The sequence below is a fragment of the Phalangium opilio genome, unplaced genomic scaffold (assembly GCF_054372755.1).
Source record: "Phalangium opilio isolate 3A_F unplaced genomic scaffold, DU_Popi_V2 ptg000086l_1, whole genome shotgun sequence".
Taxonomy (NCBI): Eukaryota; Metazoa; Arthropoda; class Arachnida; order Opiliones; family Phalangiidae; genus Phalangium; species Phalangium opilio.
The window spans coordinates 1,478,640-1,500,983 of NW_028324191.1; the positions used below are offsets into that span (position 1 = coordinate 1,478,640).

At 36.0% G+C, this 22,344-nt stretch overlaps 2 protein-coding genes across 2 annotated transcripts; one reads left to right on the forward strand and one right to left on the reverse strand.

Annotated features, from left to right (window-relative positions):
* Positions 1-4,360: 4,360 nt before the first annotated feature.
* On the forward strand, positions 4,361-6,349 carry LOC149650554 (zinc finger BED domain-containing protein 4-like). Its single transcript, XM_089849138.1, has one exon. It carries the CDS (start codon positions 4,361-4,363, stop codon positions 6,347-6,349), a length of 1,989 nt encoding a protein of 662 aa, XP_089705264.1.
* A 4,134-nt stretch (positions 6,350-10,483) lies between these two features.
* LOC149650555 (uncharacterized) lies at positions 10,484-20,011 on the reverse strand. Its single transcript, XM_089849140.1, has 7 exons — positions 19,260-20,011; positions 11,930-12,005; positions 11,590-11,796; positions 11,311-11,529; positions 10,905-11,252; positions 10,713-10,820; positions 10,484-10,658 (listed from the first exon to the last, which is right to left on the reverse strand). The coding sequence occupies exons 1-7, from the start codon at positions 20,009-20,011 to the stop codon at positions 10,491-10,493; spliced, it is 1,878 nt and encodes a 625-aa protein (XP_089705266.1). The 3' UTR covers positions 10,484-10,490.
* Between the last annotated feature and the right edge of the window lie 2,333 nt (positions 20,012-22,344).

Below are 22,344 nucleotides of genomic sequence, written 5' to 3' on the forward strand. Positions count from 1 at the left end.
GGCTTAACAAAAATCATATGATAACATATTTATAGAGATAGATAACAACTTTTATAATTAAAATGAAATGTCTCTTAAAATTTTCGCGTGATCAACTGGTTTCACGCCAATTAAATAGCTATAGTCCCATCAGAATCAGCAAGAACTGTTTGTATTAATTCCTCCATGTTTTTTTCGCCAAGCTCAGAACTACGCGTTTTACGTCAGGTTATCCAAAAACCCGATTATTTTCTTTGAAGACCGCGCTGGCTCAGCGCTGGGCACCGTGACGTCAAAATTCAAAAACAAAATCCCGTTCTGTGGGACACTGCTAACAGCGCTGAGCACCGTGACGTCAAAATTCAAAAACAAAATCCCGTTCTGTGGAACACTGCTAACAGCGCTGAGCACCGTGACGTCAAAATTCAAAAACAAAATCCCGTTCTGTGGGACACTGCTAAAAGCGCTGAGCTCTACTGAACGCGGCCTAGATTTCCACCATGATTATAAAATCTAAGCCTAATTTTATAAAAGTGTATTTAACTTTCGGCTCAGCCTGAACCGTTAATGTGTCTGCATTACAGAAACGAAAACTAAACCCAGGCGTTTACTTTTTGGTTCACTAGGCCTGATGACAAATAAAAATTCATTTGACCAACATAGTAGCGTGCTTCTTCTAACCACTTTAGAAAGGATTATGCTATAAACAGATGTAGTATAGCATATGTAATATATAAACATCCATTTCAAATAATAATATAAAAATATTCTTGGGATATCAAAATGAAACAGAGCTTTATAGCTACAAAACCACTAAAGGCATCGAAATTACGAAAAATATTTCCATATATTAATTTTACATTATGAGAAAACCAAATATTAAGGTTTTGTAGGATTTCTTTCCACAAAACACAAGGCGAACTGCTAACGCGGTGCACTAGAGTAACGACGGACGCACACACACAGACTAAAACATAGACTGCTTTTTAACTCTTTCCGTTTTAATTTTGAGTTGAGAAACAAGATTATCTTAAATATTAAAGTAAATGTAATTAATATTAAATATTTTCTTCGTTAGTTGTTTTCCTTATTGGGCAACATCGTGTTGATAAAGAACAATTAAACATTCTTGAGAGACTTGACTAATATTGGCGTTTGAAATGAAGCATACGCCGGTTGCTTCACCTTACTCAAATAGGTAGTATATAAAGGTTTCGAATCGCAGCTATGGATAAGAATAGCGCAATTGCGTGAACCTTTGGAGGAAGACCCCCGCCATTGGAAGGCTAGACGTTTCTCGTAACCCTACCCGATTGCCGCGTATGTCTTAACATTAAGGATGATGATGGAGTAGAAGCCAGGTGTGCAGACTGGTGTCCATGTGGGATGGACAAAAACAAAGACCAGAAGATGGTGGTGTTAGAAACCAGTGTGTACAAACTGGTGTCCATGTGGGATGGGCAAAAACAAAGACCAGAAGATGTTGGTGTAGAAGCCAGGTGTGCAGACTGGTGTCCATGTGGGATGGACAAAAACAGAGACCAGAAGATGATGGTGTAGAAGCCAGGTGTACAGACTGGTGTCCGTATGGGATGGACAAAAACAAAGACCAGAAGATGGTGGTGTTAGAAGCCAGTGTGTACAGACTGGTGTCCATGTGGGATGGACAATGACCAGAAGATGGTGGTGTTAGAAGCCAGTATGTACAGACAGGTGTCAAAGTGGAATGGACGAAGACCAGAAGATGAGGGTGATTAGAAGCCAGTATGTACGGACTGGTGTCCATGTGGGATGGACGAAGACCAAAAGATGGTGGTGATTAGAAGCCAGTAAGTACAGACAAAGACTAGAAGATGGTGGTGTGAAAACTCAAGTAGAGGAGCCATTTTCGTGACTGTGAATGCAGTTCGGAAATGGCGAACACGTTTGCTCCGATTTGGAAACTGCGAACGCGGTAACGTGGGTGTAACAACAGACAGACAGACACGTCGAAATTAGAACCTCTCCGTGACATACGTCACTCGGAGAGGTAAAAAGCAAGCTGAGAAATAAAAAAAACGGTGGTGGTGAATTAATAACTTGTTTATCTAGTTCTAAATAAGCGAGCTATTTGGAGAGACGAATAAAAGACTATAGAAAATAAATACTGTGGAATGCATCTGCAAAATATTTGCAACTGAAATGAAATTATGAAGTAGGTTCAATATTTTGCAATTCAAATAGCCTTTGAAAGTTTTTGGACAGGCGTATCTATAGGCGTATATTTTCTTTTTGGTTTGTACTTTGAAATTAGTTGATAATACATCTGAATTAGCAAAAATTGTAGTTTTACAAGCAAATCACTTTTCCGTCTGCTGTTCAGGATCGCTAATTTGTTGTCATTTTTGAGGCGTGTGAGTACGGCCTTTCGGCGAGTTTGCAAACAAACAATACTATTTGACTCAAGATGGCGCTTAAGCTTTTTTCCGAGTGCTATGCGAGCGATCTTTAGAGCGTCTCAAGCTCAATCTTTAAGCTTTTCAAGCTCATTTGGAAACCCACCTTTAAGATGAGTAAGCTTGTAGCAGTAAACAAAGCAGACTATATTTAGAAATTCAAAAATCGAATAAATAAAAAAGAACTAGAAATCAGCTTTTTTTATAACCTTTAAAGAGGAAAGACACTATAGAGACTATATTACATAGTATAATTCAAATACAACTTAAGCCTTGGTTGTAAAGAAAGTCGAAAAACTTACTTCAAATGATAGAAAACCTCTAACTGCAAATTTTTACCTGAATTACTAATTTAGACGAATATTTGACTTGAAACGCAGTATTTGTTATTAAGGGTGTTATAGTTAATTAGAAAATCCAAATAATGGTGTTCAAGCTCGGATGAACTATCAATGTAAAATAATTAGCGTTGTCTAACACTTTAAACTTGCCCTACTGTCGTCTGCTATGAAATAAACTTTTCTTACTTTCGTCTGGTATGAAATTACGATTGCAAGGCATAATTAATTACTTAAGTACAATAATTAGACCTCATTTATCAAAAAATAAATCAGATAAGTTTCTCATTTAATAAATGCTTGTGAATTTAGAAGTATTCTGAAAACTAACTTCGCTGTAGTTTTTCCGAATCGCCTATGAATGTTTCCTTAAAAAACCGGGATAAATGTAATGCTTTTTCTATGGGACGCTAACCCTAAAAAGGTGATTTTTTCGTTTAGCATTACAATCGGGTATCAAGTCATACTTACAAGGGCCTACTTGCCCTGTAGAATTATTAAACAAAAGTTAGCTTCAAAATTCCAGATAATGTTATAATTATTATATATAAAAGAGTTCTTTTTTTGAACAAAAATATTGACCCTAATTTTTGTAATTATTAAATTATTGTATTCACATTTAACTGCATTTACCAAGGCTAAAAAACCTGACAACACGTAATTTCACCTTTCATTTCATAAAGACAAATAAATAGTTATTTCCAATAGAAAGTTCCATTGTTTGCCCTAACACGCTGCCCAGTGTTGTTCTTAACAATTCTGGGAATGCACTTCTCTCAACTCTAAAACGTTCCTTTCCGGAAATTAGGGGGGGGGGCGGAACGTGCTTTTAATTTTCACCCCTTCTAAAACGCTTAGCGTGCCATCTATGATACAAAATATCTTAAATATAATTTTAGGATTATTTTATATTAATTTATGGGATATTGTCAGGCCTGTGCGAGTACTCGATCAAAGGCGAGTACTCGATCGAGTCTCGAGTCGAGTACTCGACTCGAGACTTGAAAATCGAAATTTTAGGACTTGAGAATAGTTTCGAGTCCACAAAAATCCTCACTACTGGACTCGAGGAGGACTCGAACCGAGGCTTAACACCATATCAAGTCCAAAAATATGTACCATGGATAAAGAATTTATTCTTCTTTCCTCTCTAGTCAGCACGCACAAATCTACATTACATAGTGGCCTAGCTTTCCCGTGCTGACAACCGAAGCAGCAACAAAGTATATATCGAATAAACTGCCTTCAGAGATAGGGAGTTGCCTACCCTCTAGCGTGAAAACAAAAATTCCTCACGCTCATCCTTTATCCATGTATTTCCCCTGAACTCGGTGACCCGGAATTTCAAGTAGAGCGCGGCATCTATTGGGGTTTTACCGATTTAGATTTTAGAGAAGACAGGTGATTGGACTAAAATTTGACGTCATCTAGAAGAAACCAAAACCAAAACTTAAGATTATTTTTACTGCGCGTCATTTTCGTTGTGACTGGTGGGCACTAAGTTTTATACTTTGTAAGTATTCCTATTATAATTTTTATAATATAATTATGTAAAATACTAAAATTAAACTATTAATAGTATTCAGTTACGGGTTTGTTGACGACGAAATGGCTTCAAGATTTAATGACGATGAGATTTGCGATGATGATGAAAATAGTGAGATTAACGAACATGAGATAGAGACAACTTATGCAACTGAAGAGATTGAAGATGTGGCATCAAGTTCAGCTAAACGATCTTTGAAAAAAAGCCAGGTTTGGAACTATTTTGAAATACAAGAATCTCAGGATCGGCCTGCGGCTACTGCCACTTGTCTTGTGTGTAAACTTCCTATCAATTGCAATAATGGAAATACGTCCAGTATGCGTAAGCATTTACTACATAAGCATGAGAAAGAGCAATCAGCATTGATAGAGTGCGAAAAAGAAACTGAACCTGTAAAACGTCAATTGTCTCTTGAAGAAACCTATGCCAGGCTGACGATGTTTTCTCCTAAACACCCGAAGGCTGTTCTTATTACAAATACTATTGGTAGAATGTTAGCTATAGATTTCCAGCCCTATAGTTTGGTTGAAAACCCTGGTTTTCGAGCCGTCATTCACGAGTGTGAGCATAGATATCAGATTCCATCCAGGACCACATTTTCAAGAAGCGTAGTTCCTAAGCTCTATGATAAAATGATGAGTGAAGTGAAAATGGAACTGAAAGAAGCCATAGATAGCCACGTGAAGTCCTTGTCATTTACATCCGACTTTTGGAAGTCTAACTCAAACGACAGTTTTTTGGGCTTAACCTGTCACTACACAACAAACGATTTCACACCAAAAATTTGCGCAATCGCTTGTTTGCCCTTCTATGAAAACCACACTGCAGATAACATCCAAATGTCCATACATGAAATCTTACAAAACATAATTCCAGTTGAGAAGGCCGCAAAAATTCCAATATTCGTGGTAACAGATAACGGCGCTAATATCAAAAAAGCTATCATAGAGTCTGAGTGGATGCACATACCGTGTTTTTGCCACACACTTCAATTAGTGGTCAATAATTCTATAGATAGCATGGTGTTAAATGGAATATCTATTAAGAATATCTTTGAGAAATGTCGCAAGATCGTGGGGCATTTCAAATCAAGCTACAAATCAAGCCAATTATTGGATGAAGCTCAAGAAAAGATTTTCCAAGTTCCAAGATCAAAGACAAAGCATTTAATCCAAGATTGTAAAACGAGGTGGAACAGTCAGTTTTTCATGATACAACGACTTTTCGAGCTTAGGCAACCGGTATCTCAAGTCCTCTTGGAAATTACTAATATTGAAAGCTTAACTAGCAGTGAATGGTACTCAATTGGTCATCTTATTGAAGTTCTGGAACCTTTTGAAACAGTTACCAGAGATCTATCTGCTGATAAATATCCAACTATGAATCTGGTTTTTCCATCTTTGCACCACCTTGAACGTGAACTAACAGAGCTAAGCCATGGTCTACAACCGGGCCTGGACATCAACGTAGCTAGTCAGTTTTTAACGTCCTTGAGGATAAGGTTTCCAGCTTACAGAAATGAAAAGTTGTATATAGTGTGCATGTTGTTGGATCCACGCATCAAAACAATCTTGCTTACTTCTGCGGAAAAGAAAAATGCAAAAAAAATCCTTAAGAACGAACTTGACGCCTACATTTTGGAAAATTCAGTGGAGGTATCCATTGGAGAGCAGATACCTTCAACATCTTCAATCGCCAATGAGTCTCAGAATCAGGGAATATGGAAAACTATTGCTAAAAAACTGAAGAAATCTGACAATTCGAACCAGTCCATTTTTAATGCGAGCGATGAAGTAAATACTTATTTGGACGAAATAAATATTACCAAAAACTCTGATATTTTAAAGTATTGGAAAAAAAAGGCAAACCGTTTTCCATTGCTAGCCAATCTGGCGAAAAAATTTCTTTCAATACCCGCCTCATCTGCCTCAAGTGAAAGGTTATTCTCTACCTCAGGAGACATTGTGACCAAAAAAAGGCAATCTCTGCTTTCAGAACATTTAGAACAACTTACCCTCCTTCATGACAACTTGCTTCGAACCCAGAAATAATTCATCAAAAAGTTTAAAATGCAAAATGTTTTGTTAAAAATTGAGCCAAACACTTAAAAGCTTGTTAAAAAAAGTTAAAACCCTGGTTTAAAAAAGTTCTACATTACGAGATGAAAAAATTTCCTTAAACTAATTATTGTCTGGAACAATCTAACGTCGAGATTAGTTCAAAAGTTATGTAACGAAAATATTTTCAAAATTATGATTACCTAACTTTGTGACAATAATAATAATCCAAGCGGAGATTATTTTTTGCCATTGAATTCCTTTAGTTCCAAAAAAATATGAGGGGAAATATACTGTTGCATATTATTTTTCTAAATAGCTAATTCGTTTTTCAATAATTAGCTTATTTTCTCTAAAGATAATCCAAGTGAAGATTGTTATTTTTAATTGCATATAATAATTAATATTCCAATTCCATTAGTTCAAAAACTTGAAACCCATTTAAAAAAAAGTTCTACCTTACGAGATGAAAAAATTTCATAAAACTAATTATTGTCTGGAACAATCTAAAGTCGAGATTAGTTCAAAAGTTATGGAAGAAGAATAATTTCAAAATTGTTATTGTGATTTCCTATCTTTGTGATAATAATAATCCAAGCGGAGATTATTTTTTTGCCATTGAATTCCTTTAGTTTCAAAAAATATGAGGGAAATATAATGTTGAATATCATTTTTCTAAATAGCTAATTAGTTTTTCAAATAATTATCTAATCTTCTCTAAAGATAATCCAAGTGAAGATTATTATTTTTTATTGCATATAATAATTAATATTCCTATTCCATTAGTTCAAAAAGTTAAAACCCATTTTAAAAAATTTCTACCTTACGAGTTAAAAAAAATTCATAAAACTAATTATTGTCTGGAACAATCTAAAGTCAAGATAGTTCAAAAGTTATGCAAGGAGAATAATTTCAAAATTATAATTATTATTCCCTAACTTTGTGATAATAATAATCCAAGTGGAGATAGCTAATTCGTTTTTGAAATAAATAGCTAATTTTCTCTAAAGATAATGCAAGTGAAGATTGCTATTTTTAATTGCATATAATAATTAATATTCCTATTCCATTAGTTCAAAAAGATATGAGGACAATATTACTAAAAGTGTTTCTTAAATTTTGATAAATAAATGAGAAAATAAAATACTAACATGTTTATTGACGTTTGTTATTTTTATATATCCAAGCTGTGATATTTTAACAAAGAAGAGTAAAAAATAAAAGATATGAAAATATTTAGCATTGATTTTGACATGAAATAATTTATTAGGACTCGACTGGGACTTGATATAATTTATCAGGACTCGACACTGGGCTTGAGACGTAGTTTTGAAGCTGACTTTAGGACTCGAGGACTCGATACCAGTTAAAGGACTGGACTCGATATTCTATACGAGCTTTTTTTAGGACTCGAGACTCGACTCGAAGCCCAAAAAACTGGACTCGCACAGGCCTAGATATTGTTTATTTTATTGTAATTGTTTTAAATAATATTATTTAATATAAGTTATTGACCACGATAATTTATACTTCTGTGCATGTGCAGCATCAAAGATAAGGCGCAGTGAAATTCTATATAAAGATTTGTAGTCACATAGAAAACGTACACTGTTAAAAATAATGGTTTGAATGTAAACCCTAAAGGGGTATTTCATTTTTGTCAGAAAATGCAACCCTAAATGGTTTAAATTCAAACCACCTCCAAATATAATGGTTTAAAAAAATATCATACGTTATAACCAAAATTATCTTAAGAGTTTAAAATAAAACCCTTTTAGGCCAGGACAGATAGGCCAAAAAAGGGCTTGACCTAGAACATTTGAACATAAAGATGAAAATTGGTACATGTGCTGTTTTTGAGCAAAAAAAATTATACTAAAAGTCCCCTGCTGTAGAGCGCGAGTTTTCGCCGCCATCTTGGAAAATGGCCGCCGTGAATTACAGCTACAATGTATTCCACGTTCTTCTTCAAAAATTATGAAAATTGGTACACATTATGATTGGAACCACATGAACATCATGGCAAAATTTTACAGCTCTGTGTTCAATAGTTTGGTCGCCATATTGGAAAATGGCCGCCGTGAAGGCTAGGTACAGTATATTTCACCATGTTGTTGGAAAATTATTAAAATTGATAGTTATTATAATCAGAGCTGTGTGAATCTCATAGTAAAATATTGAAGCCATTAGTAAGATAGTTTGGCTGCCATGTTGGAAAATGGCCGCCATCAATGCCATTTAGATACAGTACATGGTTAAAAAATTATGAAAATTGGTAATTACTATGTTGACGACCGTCTAAACATCATTCTTGAATATTGAAGACGTGCTACTGATAGTTTGGGCGCCATCTTCGAAAATGACTGCTCGAAGTGCCAAATATATTACCGATATATAAATTTTTTCGATATTTTTTTATTGAGTAGTTGATTTTCATGAACGTATAAAACACCACAAAAATAACTATTTTCGAGTCTAAATTATCGACCCATCTTCAAAAATGGTCCCTGAAATATTACTATCCTAAAATCTGGAAAAAAGAAAAGGAAAGCCATATTACTCGGATTTTGGTTTGGAAAAACCGTTTTATATGGAGTATATACATTCTAGTGACGTTAAGGATTAGATTTAAGACACATTTTTAACATTTTGTTCATATTTCTCGTCATCCTGAAGATTTTTTATTACGGCTATTACCTTGACAATGACCACATATTGCCCAGCAAGCTAATCAAGATCGTCTACATTCACAGTTCTTTATACAAGATGTTCTGCGGACTGCAGGTGCAAATAATGAGTGTTACAAAATCATCTGATGCCGGAAGGAGAATGGTGTGAATGGGATTAAATCGTTTCCTAGCTATTTTGGACTTGAAGATACGCTCGGAAAAAATGAAGTTTTGCGGTGTTGGTTGTTGTATGAAGCTTAGCGAGATCAAATGAGGACTTGACAGTATATGTGGCAACGGTTGTATAATGATACGTGTAATATCTACATAGTTGAAGCGTGACGTGTCAATTATCAACCTTAAAAAAAGCGAAAAGAAATCTCTCTTCGGCAGCAGCTTACACAGAAAAAACAGTGTTTAGAGTCTAAGCATTTTCCTAAACACAAAAATGAAACGCGTTTTTAAACATCTTCAAAACCTATACACGTCCTAAGAGAAAACGTTTAGATTTAAGACATGTATAAAGTGTTAGAGCTTAGTCTGTAAACATGCCTAAAGATGAGGCGTTTAGATATTAGACGTGTCTAATTTGAAAAGGTTTAGATATTAAACGCGTCTAATTTGAAAAGGTTTAGATATTAAACGCGTCAAATTTGAATAAATTTAGATATTAAACGCGTCCAATTTGAAAAAGTTTAGGTATTGGACGGGTCTAATTTGAAAAAGTTTAGGTATTGGACGGGTCTAATTTGACAAAGTTTAGGTATTGGACGGGTCTAATTTGAAAAGGTTTAGGTATTAGACGGGTCTAATTTGAAAAGGTTTAGATATTAGATGGGTCTAATTTGAAAAGGTTTAGATATTAGATGGGTCTAATTTCAAGACGTTTAGGTTTTGGATATGTCTAATATGAAATAGTATAGGCTTTACATGTGTTGATTTTTAAAAGATTTAGGTTATGGATACATTTAACACAAAATGGTTTAGGCATTACACCCGTTGAGTTTTATAGATTGTTTAGGCTTATATATTTTGCATATAGGATACACTCAGTAACTACGAATTATATACCATTTTAGAACAAAATTTTAATTACTAAATTAGAAGTAATTCATTGAATTGCATATCTTCAACTAGTTTTAAATACTTTGTTGACTTCACAAAGTAGCTTTTTGGGCCACTATCCCTAAGGGCATATTCTTGTAAAAACCCTAGAGTTTGTTTAAATATTGTTGGGTAGCTTAAATCAAAAACATAATAAAAAGCCATTAATGTGAAAATAGCAGTCTTCAATTGTACATCATTCAATTCCATTTGAAAACTTTTGTAGATCAAGAACTTTTCTTGATCATCTTTTTTAATAATTAAGAGGGGGTCTCTTTTAAAGGACTCTCCAACGTCTGAAAATGAAGATTTATTTTAAGTAGGGATATATCAAAACATAGTCTCAGACAAAAAAATATATATTAACTCACATCTTGCACACTTATTATTGAAAACGATGGTATCTTTTCTGTTTTTTTCTTGCCCTTTTTGGTTGCTCCTGCTTTCGATCGGGGTGTATCACAGAGTTTAGTTTCTAAAAATCTGATAACAGATAAAGTGGTTTCAGCTTCGCTTTGTTCATCTTTTTTCTATTAGAAAATATAAATTAATGAAAACCAGATTAAATGTAATAAAAATTATACCTCTGGTAACTCTTTCTCCGAAATTAGTTCACTTAGCTTGTCAAAATTTTCTAAGAATGTTTTTTGTATGTCCGCCACATTCAATATCATATTCAACTCTGCTTCAAGCTTTTGAAAATATTATAATCAGGTAAATTGCAGCAGTTTAAAAAGGTGGAAATTCTCTTCCCTCCAGTTTATTGCGGTACTTACATAACGTGACTCTGTGAAGTGGGGAAAAATGTTACATATTTCTTCGAAATCAGTAGAATTCTTGGCGACCAGTTTTCTTCTTTTCACAAATGTTTGACGGTTTAGTCTTAATATTTTTGGAACGTCTTGTTCGACCTCAGCAAAAGAAGCTCTCAGCTCTACCACCAATTCTTCGTAATTATCCCCATCCAATTCCTCTACCTCAATGCTACATGATGGTGCTTCATCTGGGTTCATATTAATTCTCTTGCGTTTCTTTTGCAATTTATTTAACGCAGATTTTTCGTTTCGTTTTTCAAGCCACCTAATGTGCCTAATTTTGGCAGAAAGCTTGTTTATGATAAATTGCTGATAAAAATATGAAAATTACATTTCTATTAACAGGCTGCAATGCTTCTAAACTTACCCAAGGGGTTAGAGCTGTCCTGTCGACATGTATACAAGGGTATTTTGCGTAAAGTTGTTTTCCTACTTCTTGGTACTCTCCTTGTGTTTTCATACTATAGTTTCTCATGAGCCCATACGCCAACTCTTCTATAATTTTCGAAATAATACCCATAGGTTTTCCTTCGGCCAGTCTATGTTCAGTATATTCACTAAATTTTGGTATAACTATGTTTCCTTTCTGTAAGGCCATAGACAAACATAATGTAGACAGTTTCAAATTAAAAATTTTAAGACTTACGAATATCACATTTGTTTCATCATTGTTACATGCAGTTTCTGGGTAGCTGTGCAAATCAACACTGCCCACAATAACATTCTCCATATATGGAGAATCCGCCACACTTTCAATATTAGAAGTATCTGTAGTTGGGGCATCACTACCGCCAATATTTGAAATACCTATAGTTGTGGCATTGTCTTTTTCCATAAAAACATCAGAATCATCCTAAAAATTAAACGAGGTTTAACTTGGGGTATATTTGAGTACAGTTTTATTAATAAAGGAACACCATATATTTTACTTGTTCCAAAAATTGTAAACTTATGGTACTATCCCTATAAAAGGAAATTTTAATTACCATAGGTTTTGAATTGCACTCATTAAATGAAAAAACTTCATTTTCTTGTAAAATGATAATTACAGGGCTCCCAGCGCTTAGTGCACAAAAAATAATAGGTATTATAGGTCTAAAAGGCTAAAATTATAGGATATTTATAGGTCCAAAAATCATCAATTTATAGGTTCAAACTTATGTTATGTAAATTTTATACGTTTAAAATTACGAATTATTGGAGTTTTACAGGAAGTAACGAAGTATATTATATATTCGAGAGTAGACTACAACTTTTAAACATATTTATAAAAATATGATCATTATTTAATTTACTTGGGACTAGTAGTTAATAGTGTAGCAACTAAACTACCATGCATGAAATTTTTTATTCTATGAGAGCGGTAGCTCTCTTAGATAAGACTTCATACTGCTCTTAATGTATAAGGAGGGTTTTTTGTTTGGATGTAGTTTTTTTTGTATTGCACTAATTGGTTCAAAAAAAATCCACTGAACTACAATTCGGACCCTTAATATGTGGTTAAAATTTCAAAGAGATCCATTAATTAGTTTATTTTATAAAAAATAAAGTTGCTAAGGGTGGTTTTCATTTCCATAAAATTAATCACAGATTTTGACGAAAAACTGGAAATTTCCCATAGAAATAACGTTGGAAATTTTCCAAAGTTACAAATTTTGTCCATACCCTTACAAAAATAACTATACGTTAGATAGATTTGAAAACGGTCTTAAATGAAAGCCCCATATCCATAGTTGGCGCCTATTTTTTTTCATCAAGAAAAATTAAGTTTAAGTACTGTTTTTCATAGTTTTAATTACATGCTCCGACTTACGTGGTTTACCCTGAAACTATGGAATCTGCGACATTTTAGCATGAGTAATGTAGTGTATGAAGCGAGTTTGGTCGTTTTACCGCGGTTATAGTCAAATTCTTGGAACAAATAGCTAGCTAAATGGACATTTTATCTTTTCTCTGTTTAGGTTAAAGCTATTTAAACTTGATTACCTTGTGGGTGCTTGTAGGTACTTGTGGGTGCTTGTAGGTACTTGTGGGTACTTGTGGGTGCATGTAGGTACTTGTTGGTGCTTATGGGTACATGTGGGTACTTGTAGGTGCTTGTGGGTACTTGTAGGTGCTTGTGGGTACTTGTGGGTGCTTGTAGGTACTTGTGGGTGCTTGTAGGTACTTGTGGGTGCATGTAGGTACTTGTGGGTGCATGTAGGTACTTGTGGGTACTTGTGGGTGCATGTAGGTACTTGTGGGTACTTGTGGGTGCTTGTCGGTACTTGTGGGTGCTTGTCGGTACTTGTTGGTGCTTATGGGTACTTGTGGGTACTTGTAGGTGCTTGTGGGTACTTGTAGGTGCTTGTGGGTACTTGTGGGTGCTTGTAGGTACTTGTGGGTGCTTGTAGGTACTTGTGGGTTCTTGTGGGTACTTGTGGGTACTTGTAGGTACTTGTGGGTTCTTGTGGGTACTTGTAGGTACTTGTGGGTGCTTGTAGGTACTTGTGGGTGCTTGTAGGTACTTGTGGGTGCTTGTAGGTACTTGTGGGTGCATTTAGGTACTTGTGGGTGCATGTAGGTACTTGTGGGTGCTTGTAGGTACTTGTGGGTGCATGTAGGTACTTGTGGGTGCATGTAGGTACTTGTGGGTGCTTGTAGGTACTTGTGAGTGCTTGTAGGTACTTGTGAGTGCTTGTGGGTACTTGTGGGTGCTTGTGGGTACTTGTGGGTGCTTGTGGGTACTTGTGGGTGCTTGTAGGTACTTGTGGGTGCTTGTAGGTATTTGTGAGTGCTTGTGGGTACTTGTGGGTGCTTGTAGGTATTTGTGAGTGCTTGTGGATACTTGTGGGTGCTTGTAGGTACTTGTGGGTGCTTGTAGGTACTTGTGAGTGCTTGTAGGTACTTGTGAGTGCTTGTAGGTACTTGTGGGTGCATGTAGGTACTTGTGGGTGCATGTAGGTACTTGTGGGTTCATGTAGGTACTTGTGGGTACTTGTGGGTACTTGTGAGTGCTTGTAGGTACTTGTGAGTGCTTGTAGGTACTTGTAGATACTTGTGAGTGCTTGTAGGTACTTGTGGGTACTTGTGAGTGCTTGTAGGTACTTGTAGGTACTTGTGGGTACTTGTGAGTGCTTGTAGGTACTTGTGGGTGCTTGTAGGTGCTTGTGGGTGTTTGTAGGTGCTTGTGGGTGTTTGTAGGTGCTTGTGGGTGTTTGTAGGTACTTGTGAGTGTTTGTAGGTGCTTGTGGGTGTTTGTAGGTACTTGTGAGTGCTTGTAGGTACTCGTAGGTACTTGTGGGTGTTTGTAAGTACTTGTAGGTACTCGTAGGTACTTGTGGGTGTTTGTAAGTACTTGTAGGTACTCGTAGGTACTTGTGGGTTCTTGCCCCGGGTACTTGTGGGTTCATGTAGGTACTTGTGGGTTCTTGCCCCGGGTACTTGTGGGTTCATGTAGGTACTTGTGGGTGTTTGTAAGTACTTGTGGGTGTTTGTAAGTACTTGTGGGTGCTTGTAGGTACTTGTGGGTTCTTGCCCCGAGTACTTGTGGGTGCTTGCTCCGGGTACTTGTGGGTGCTTGCTCCGGGTACTTGTGGGTGCTTGCTCCGGGTACTTGTGGGTGCTTGCTCCGGGTACTTGTGGGTGCTTGCTCCGGGTACTTGTGGGTGCTTGCTCCGGGTACTTGTGGGTGCTTGCTCCGGGTACTTGTGGGTGCTTGCTCCGGGTACTTGTGGGTGCTTGCCCCGGGTACTTGTGGGGGCTTGCCCCGGGTACTTGTGGGGGCTTGCCCCGGGTACTTGTGGGTGCTTGCCCCGAGTACTTGTGGGTGCTTGCCCCCAGTACTTGTAGGTACTTGTGGGTGCTTGTGGGTGCTTGTAGGTACTTGTGGGTACTTGTGGGTGCTTGTAGGTACTTGTGGGTGCTTGTACGTACTTGTGGGTGCTTGTGGGTACTTGTGGGTGCTTGTAGGTACTTCTGGGTACTTGTGGGTGCTTGTAGGTACTTCTGGGTACTATTGGGTGCTTGTGTTTACTTCTGGGTGCTTGTGGGTGCTTGTAGGTATTGTGGGTGCTTGTAGGTATTGTGGGTATTTGTAGGTATTTGTAGGTACTTGTGGGTATTTGTAGGTATTTGTAGGTACTTGTGGGTATTTGTAGGTATTTGTAGGTACTTGTGGGTATTTGTAGGTATTTGTAGGTACTTGTGGGTATTTGTAGGTATTTGTAGGTACTTGTGGGTATTTGTAGGTATTTGTAGGTACTTGTGGGTATTTGTAGGTATTTGTAGGTACTTGTGGGTGCTTGTAGGTACTTGTGGGTGCTTGTAGGTACTTGTGGGTGCTTGTAGGTACTTGTGGGTGCTTGTAGGTACTTGTGGGTGCTTGTAGGTACTTGTGGGTGCTTGTAGGTACTTGTGGGTGCTTGTAGGTACTTGTGGGTGCTTGTAGGTACTTGTGGGTGCTTGTAGGTACTTGTGGGTGCTTGTAGGTACTTGTGGGTACTTTTGGGTAGATGCTTTGCCCGGGTGCTTGTAGGTGCTTGTGGGTAGGTGGAATTTTTAGGGGGGCGCCTCGCGTTTCAATAAATGATTGTAAAAAATGTATTATTCTAATTACAATAAGAATACAAACTTTTAATGATTTACATTTTATTTTCGAAGTATCATTATAAATAAATGTCTGATTGAGCTAAAGTTATGGTCCCCTTTATATATGTTTCTGCTTAGTGCAGATTTTGAAAATGTAAAACAGTTTCTTAACATTCTTAATTAAAATGAAGACTGAAGGAACAGATATTAATCAAAAATGTCTTGATTAGAATCAAGACCTAAAAAGTATCGATAAGACTGAGGTTATCACTTGTCTGAATGATCAGATATTAATTTTTCTTTTTAATTGAAACTTAAATGCATGCTTAAGAAAAAACAACGTTCCATTACCGTTTTCCGTTGAAATAAATTATTTTACTGGTAATCAATTTCAAAAATTTACTTATCTCGGCTTTTCGACCACAATTCCATTCCCCGAAAACATTTTATCATTACATTAATTACTTTTGGGAGATAACGTGTCAAAATAGCCTATAAAAGAATAAAAAACTGTAATAGCGGTCTGTTTAGCCATGATAACAACCTTTTAAAAGTTGCAAGCACTATATAACCCTTTCGAGACTAACTGGACCTGAGCAAACTATAGTTTAACCTGCTACTAGTACGACCAGAGAGAATTGATGTAATCTGGAGTTGAAATTCCATCATGTGCGACCTGCGGCCCTGAAACTCTCCCATAGTCCCAATGTGTGTAGAACATAATTTTTTCGCTGTTATCTGCCAAAATCAATCTTTCTAGATAGTGCCGCCTGCTCACTTGAATTTTTCATGATATAATAAGGTTTGATTGAACAAAATTCTAGATTACTATTTTCACTACTATGTCCCTCTGCTAACTTGAAGCAAACTTTCCTCTCTTTCTGCTGCTCATTACCGGTGCCATTCCCTTGACTTTCTGTTCGTTATAACTACTATCATGAATTTATTTATTTCAAACCAAAATATAAAAAAATGGATTCTTTTTCCTTTTGTGCTACTTAGAATTTTCAAATGTATATAATGTTGTGCCGTGCCATATCAAATAGTTTCTAACCATTGTTAGAAACTAGAGATAGAAATTGGGCAGTAACACTGATCATGCCCTGAACTATGAGAAAGAACAATACGACGGTTGACTAAAGTACACTTGATATTACATCATTTTGCAAAACCGCGAGTAAAAATCTTACTGTCCCTATTCAATTTGGCGCCATTGGTTTTAGAATAATTAAAATGTTCCACTGCGAAGCGTGCCGGTCACAAATGGGGATGTAACGTCTTTAGGAACCTTTTAAAACGCAAAACCATACACGTACTCTCCCAAAAGTAATTAATGTAATGATAAAATGTTTTCGGGGAATGGAATTGTGGTCGAAAAGCCGAGATAAGTAAATGTTTGAAATTGATTACCAGTAAAATAATTTATTTCAACGGAAAACGGTAATGGAACGTTGTTTTTTCTTAAGCATGCATTTAAGTTTCAATTAAAAAGAAAAATTAATATCTGATCATTCAGACAAGTGATAACCTCAGTCTTATCGATACTTTTTAGGTCTTGATTCTAATCAAGACATTTTTGATTAATAGATAAGTAGGTACCTTACATTTTTTAATTATTTTAAATGTCAGGTACTTTTGACTAGTTCAGGGTTACCACGAAATTTTCAGATTCAAATTCCCTGACTTTTTCAGGTTTTGTCGGACTTTTATTACGATTTTCATTGACATGCTTAGGCCCAACTGTCATTATTCTAAATAACTAGAGCGTTTAAATCTCCTTCTTGAATATATAACTTAAACCTTGAAGCGAGCTCCGCGATTTTTGTCAAACGTAATCTCGCTAAAATTTTGAAAAAAAATGAAACATTTTGGATTGTTTTTGAAGTTTCTCAGTGTTTTTAAACCAACATATCCAAAATATAGGTATTATAGGATAAATTTACGAATTATAGGTTTCTATAGGACCATCTCAGAATTATAGGTATTTATAGGTATTATAGGTACTCTGGGAGCCCTGTAATTAGGGAATTTTTAAAAGCACACAACAACTCCCAATCATCTAATTCAGTACCGTCACACTCAAGAACAGCTGTTGCACCATTCATTTTCGGCATTGATAATTTGGAACAAGCTGAAAAAAACCCCGTCCAGTTTCATTATTATATTGTAGGACTATAAAGATATATTAAGCGTTTTTGTTTTCTTACCAGAACTCATGAAACCTAAGTAACTGTCTGCAATAACAGCCTTTTTCAATTTTCTGTCAGATGATGATATTTTAAATACAACGCCAGCCATAATTAACTATGTTGAACAAAATAATTTGAAATATTTTAGTGAAGCAAACTTTCCCAAATCCAAAAGAAAGAACTTTTAGTTCTAATATTCATGCACAATTTATTAAACTACAAACGTACCAATTGTAGAAATGCATAAATATTTATTAAATAAAATATCTTTTTAGCCGTTTTTTTTGGGAGGGGGGCAATGTTCGTTACCAGCATGCAGTTAATTTAATTAAATTTGAACTAAACAAACAGGGTTTATATTATGATTCTTTCACAACAGTAAAGCAATCACACAAAACGGTTGAATTTAAGTTTAAGCATCTTGAACTTTGAAGAGGCTTTTAAATGCTTGAAATGGCAGACTTAAATATTTATTAGAAAGTAAAAGGGAGGTTCTATCAAGACTTTGTCCTTCCCTTATGACCACTCTAAATTTGGAGTGTTGTAAAGCATAACATATAATTTCCCTTGGTTAAAGTGGGATATCTGTGGCCATTTGTATTTAAGCTTTTTGATTGGTAATAGATACTTCCTTCCACTCAATGGCCTTTTTAGCATATAACGGTTTAAATGGCAGTCAAAAAAATCTATTTCAGCCTGGAGACATATAACGTAAGATACGAGGTTGATATTAGTAACTTCACTTACAACCATAAAGGATGGGCCAGAATCTTCAGAATAATTTTGCAATAAGACAACGTCTTTAGAATAACCATGACCATAAATTGTAATTTCTGGGCTTATATGCATAGAACAAGTGTTCATTGCATTGTCGTCAAATATAATTAACAATTTCCTTATTTCTTCATTAATTTCACGGTCATATCCCTCTTTAACAATATCCAAATCCCCAAAAAAATTTTGATTTTTACCCCCACTACCATTGCAAAGCTGTAAGCAAAGCCAACGTTGATGCTTAAAAGCCATAGTTTTGGGCACGTCCTTAAAACACCTCCATTTTTTAAGTTTAAAATAAGAATGTTTACTCTCCATCCGCATACACGAATGAAATCTCAAAGGGCCATATTTTATCATTTGATCAGGAAAATGTAACATATAGTGCATTTTTGGGGTGATGTTGGAATCTGGATAAACATTTTGAAAGTTTTCATTGTGCTCCGATATTAAACATTGAAGTGTCATCGCGGTACTATCATTAGCTAGAGAAGAAAAGCAAATCTGTGTTATCTGAGTTAAAATTATAAAGTTTCTCCAATGTGGATTTTGTTTCGGCACTAATTCTCCGATATACAGAGGCATAAGAAAAAGCAAGGTTTTCATAGCCGATGCGGTTTGCTTTAATTCTGCCTTCTTTAAATGTTTTTTCTCTATTAGAGATGGTTTCACGTCCATTTCATTTTTCTGATATGAAAATGATTGAATGGCATAATTAAGTTCATCGAGCGTAAATAGTTTCAATCCATAGATAAAATGGTCGAGCATTAGTTTCGTTTCATACTTAACTACTCCTTCTAGGAGTACGTGCATTGGGTCATGTAAAAGGTCTTTAGTGACTTCAAAGTCTGGTATTCCAATAAATGGACTTTTTTTATTAATTCCCCACTGTTTTGACCAATATACTCTAGTTTTTTTGGAGCAATTATCTAGTGACTCTAGCCTATCATGATGTTCTAAGTTATTTCGCAAAGGAAAATCTACTTGGGTGCATTGTCTTATATTAGGTCTAGTTATTTCGCAGGTTCTGCAAAACTTGAAAGCGCTTCCAACACCTTCTTTATAGCCACCAATTTCTTGGGCCGCTAGGGTGTCTCCTAGCACATACGCTAATTTACCCTTTACTATCTTCTCAACTCCATTAACAACGCACTTAATACCCAAATTAAATTCGCACATCTCTTTCAAAAAATCATGGAGCACACCATCCAGTCCAAATTCTTTAAGGTCTTTTTGTTTGCCAACAGCAAGTAGCTGTATGGAAGTTAATTTTGATCTTAAATGAGGAGGTAAATTAAGGATTTGCCAGTAAAAAACAGTAACTTTATGTTTCTTTGCATGAGCACCAATCGGATTAGCTATTTCCAAATCATCTAAGTATAATGTAATTAACAAGTTTATGATTTTAAGTTCAGGTCTACCGCTATTCTTATTAGGACACTTCCTTGTTATTTCTTCCCCACTAAATATATCTGACGTCATGTCACTTTCCTGTTCTAGCGGAACATTGGATAGATATTCCTCAAGTTCTGGCATTTGCAGAAGATTTTTTAATGATTTAATGAATGAATGAATCAGTTTATTGTGTGTAAAAAAAGCCTTGCGGCTCACGAGATTACACACGCGATCATACACAATATCACAGACAATACAAATTTAAATATAAACTTCACAGGTGGTAAAAAAACGCTCTGTTATTTATATCTTATAGGAAACAATTTTAGTAATTAAAATAAAATAAAAAAAAAATATTAAGTCTAAACTAAATCAGCGTATTTACATGAGAAAATGTCCAGTTCTTTATCAAAGTTATTAACAGTTTTTTGCATTCGTTGTAAGGGATTCAGTATACGCGTGGCTTCACAAAAGGTTTTATGATAGCGATGCGTTCGCGGCACTAAAAACTGTAATTTTTCCAAGAGTGTAGGTAAGTTTATCTTATTACGAACTAATTTAAAAATGAATTTTACATCATTTAACCGACACAATTAATCAATAGTTTTAAGATCAAGGATACCTAGTAATGTGTGGTAATCATAGGGAGCTGTACTAATGAATACCTTGTGACAATATGCCACGAATTTTCGTTGGACACATTCTATTTTTGCACGTAGGCAGTTAGCACAACTCCCCCACGCTAGACAACCATATAGTGCGCGAGAACGAACCAACGCGAGGTAAAGAATTCGAAAATGCTTTAAAGATTTTAGTTTCTTGCAAATTTTGAGACTGACGGATAAAGTCCGCCGACATAGACCTACGGTCTTGCTAATGTGATCTTTAAAATATAGTCCTCGGTCAAATTGTACACCGAGGTCTTTCACGGTTGTGCGATGAGGAATAACCACGTCCGACAGGAGGTATGAGGTAAGTATTTCACGACCAACTCTCCTCGTGAATGTTACGTGAATTGACTTGTTAGGGTTAACCGCTAGGTTATTATTGGAGCACCACTTAGCAATCGCATTTAGATCCTGTTGCAAAAGATTGCTGTCAAGTTTAGAATTGATATGCTTTGAAATTTTGTTATCGTTGCGAATTGGAGGAGACAAGAGTGACGGACCGAAAATTGTAAGTCGTACAAATAAATGTTAAATAGTAGCGGCCCCAGCGATGAACCTTGCGGAACACCGCAAGAGACCGCGTATCTGCTGGAAGTAAGTTTCGAATTACATTTCAGGACGTTCGTACGACCAGCCAAGTAGTGCATAACCCAAGCCAAGAGGTCACCCGATAAACCAAGCGCCTCCAGTTTGTCACCAAGGTATTGATGTGATACACGGTCGAACGCCTTGGCAAGATCGAGGTAGACTACATCGACCTGGCCCTGACCCTCCACCGCCGGAGCCACATAATCCAGGAACGCTACATGGTTGGTGTCAACACCACGCCCTGGAACAAAACCGTGTTGACAATTGTTCGGTAAGGCACTAAACCAACGTTGCAGGTACTGATGCATTACACGATCAAAAATCTTTGCCAAAACACATAGAAGCGAGATTGGTCGATAGTTTTTGACTTCGCACGACGCCCCACCTTTATAAATCGGAACTACTGCAGCTATTTTCCATTTCTCGGGGAATGTTCTAGTACTAATCGATAAATTAAAAATATGAACTAAGGGAGACAAAAGCAAATCACCGCATCCTTTTATAATAAAGGCGGGAATATTGTCTATGCCAGTGGAAAGCTTGTTTGGCAGGTTAAGAAATGGAACATAATAAGAATAAGCCTTTTTACTTTTATTAGCATTAGCCATTGGTTGAGTGAGGCTGCTGCGATTGTACTGTCCCACCAGTATACGTACGGGAGGTACGTAATTCATTTCTAACTTAAAAAACATTTCCCTCCTATATGCGGTTTCAAGCCCATCAAATAACGGTCTACCGTCTAAGTTAATGTTTTCTATAGTGTATGTTTTAATTAAAACAGCAGTAGTTGCCATGATATCATGAATGACTTCATCTGATAAACCGTGTTTTTCTTTAAGTTTTAGAGCATAATTTGCCTCTATAAACTTTTGTACCGGTACATCATGATTATCTCTTTCATTAGGTACAAACTCTTCAAATTGCTCAACATTATTCGGAATTCCCAAATCAATATTTTTATGTTTTCGGAACTTATGAGTACGATAAGAGTTATGGTTTTTGAACACTACCCCACATGCATTGCAACGGAAAGATATTTTTGCAGAATGTTTGTGACTGCGAAGAACGTGTCGTAGTAGCAGTTTATCATCCTGGGTGTAGTAGCTGCAGAATTGACAAACTAGAATTTGTGCCATCTCTACAATTTAGAAAGTGGCATTTGCCTAAACAAAAACATTTTTCGACGTTATTTTGTTATTGTTTATCAATGGGATTAAC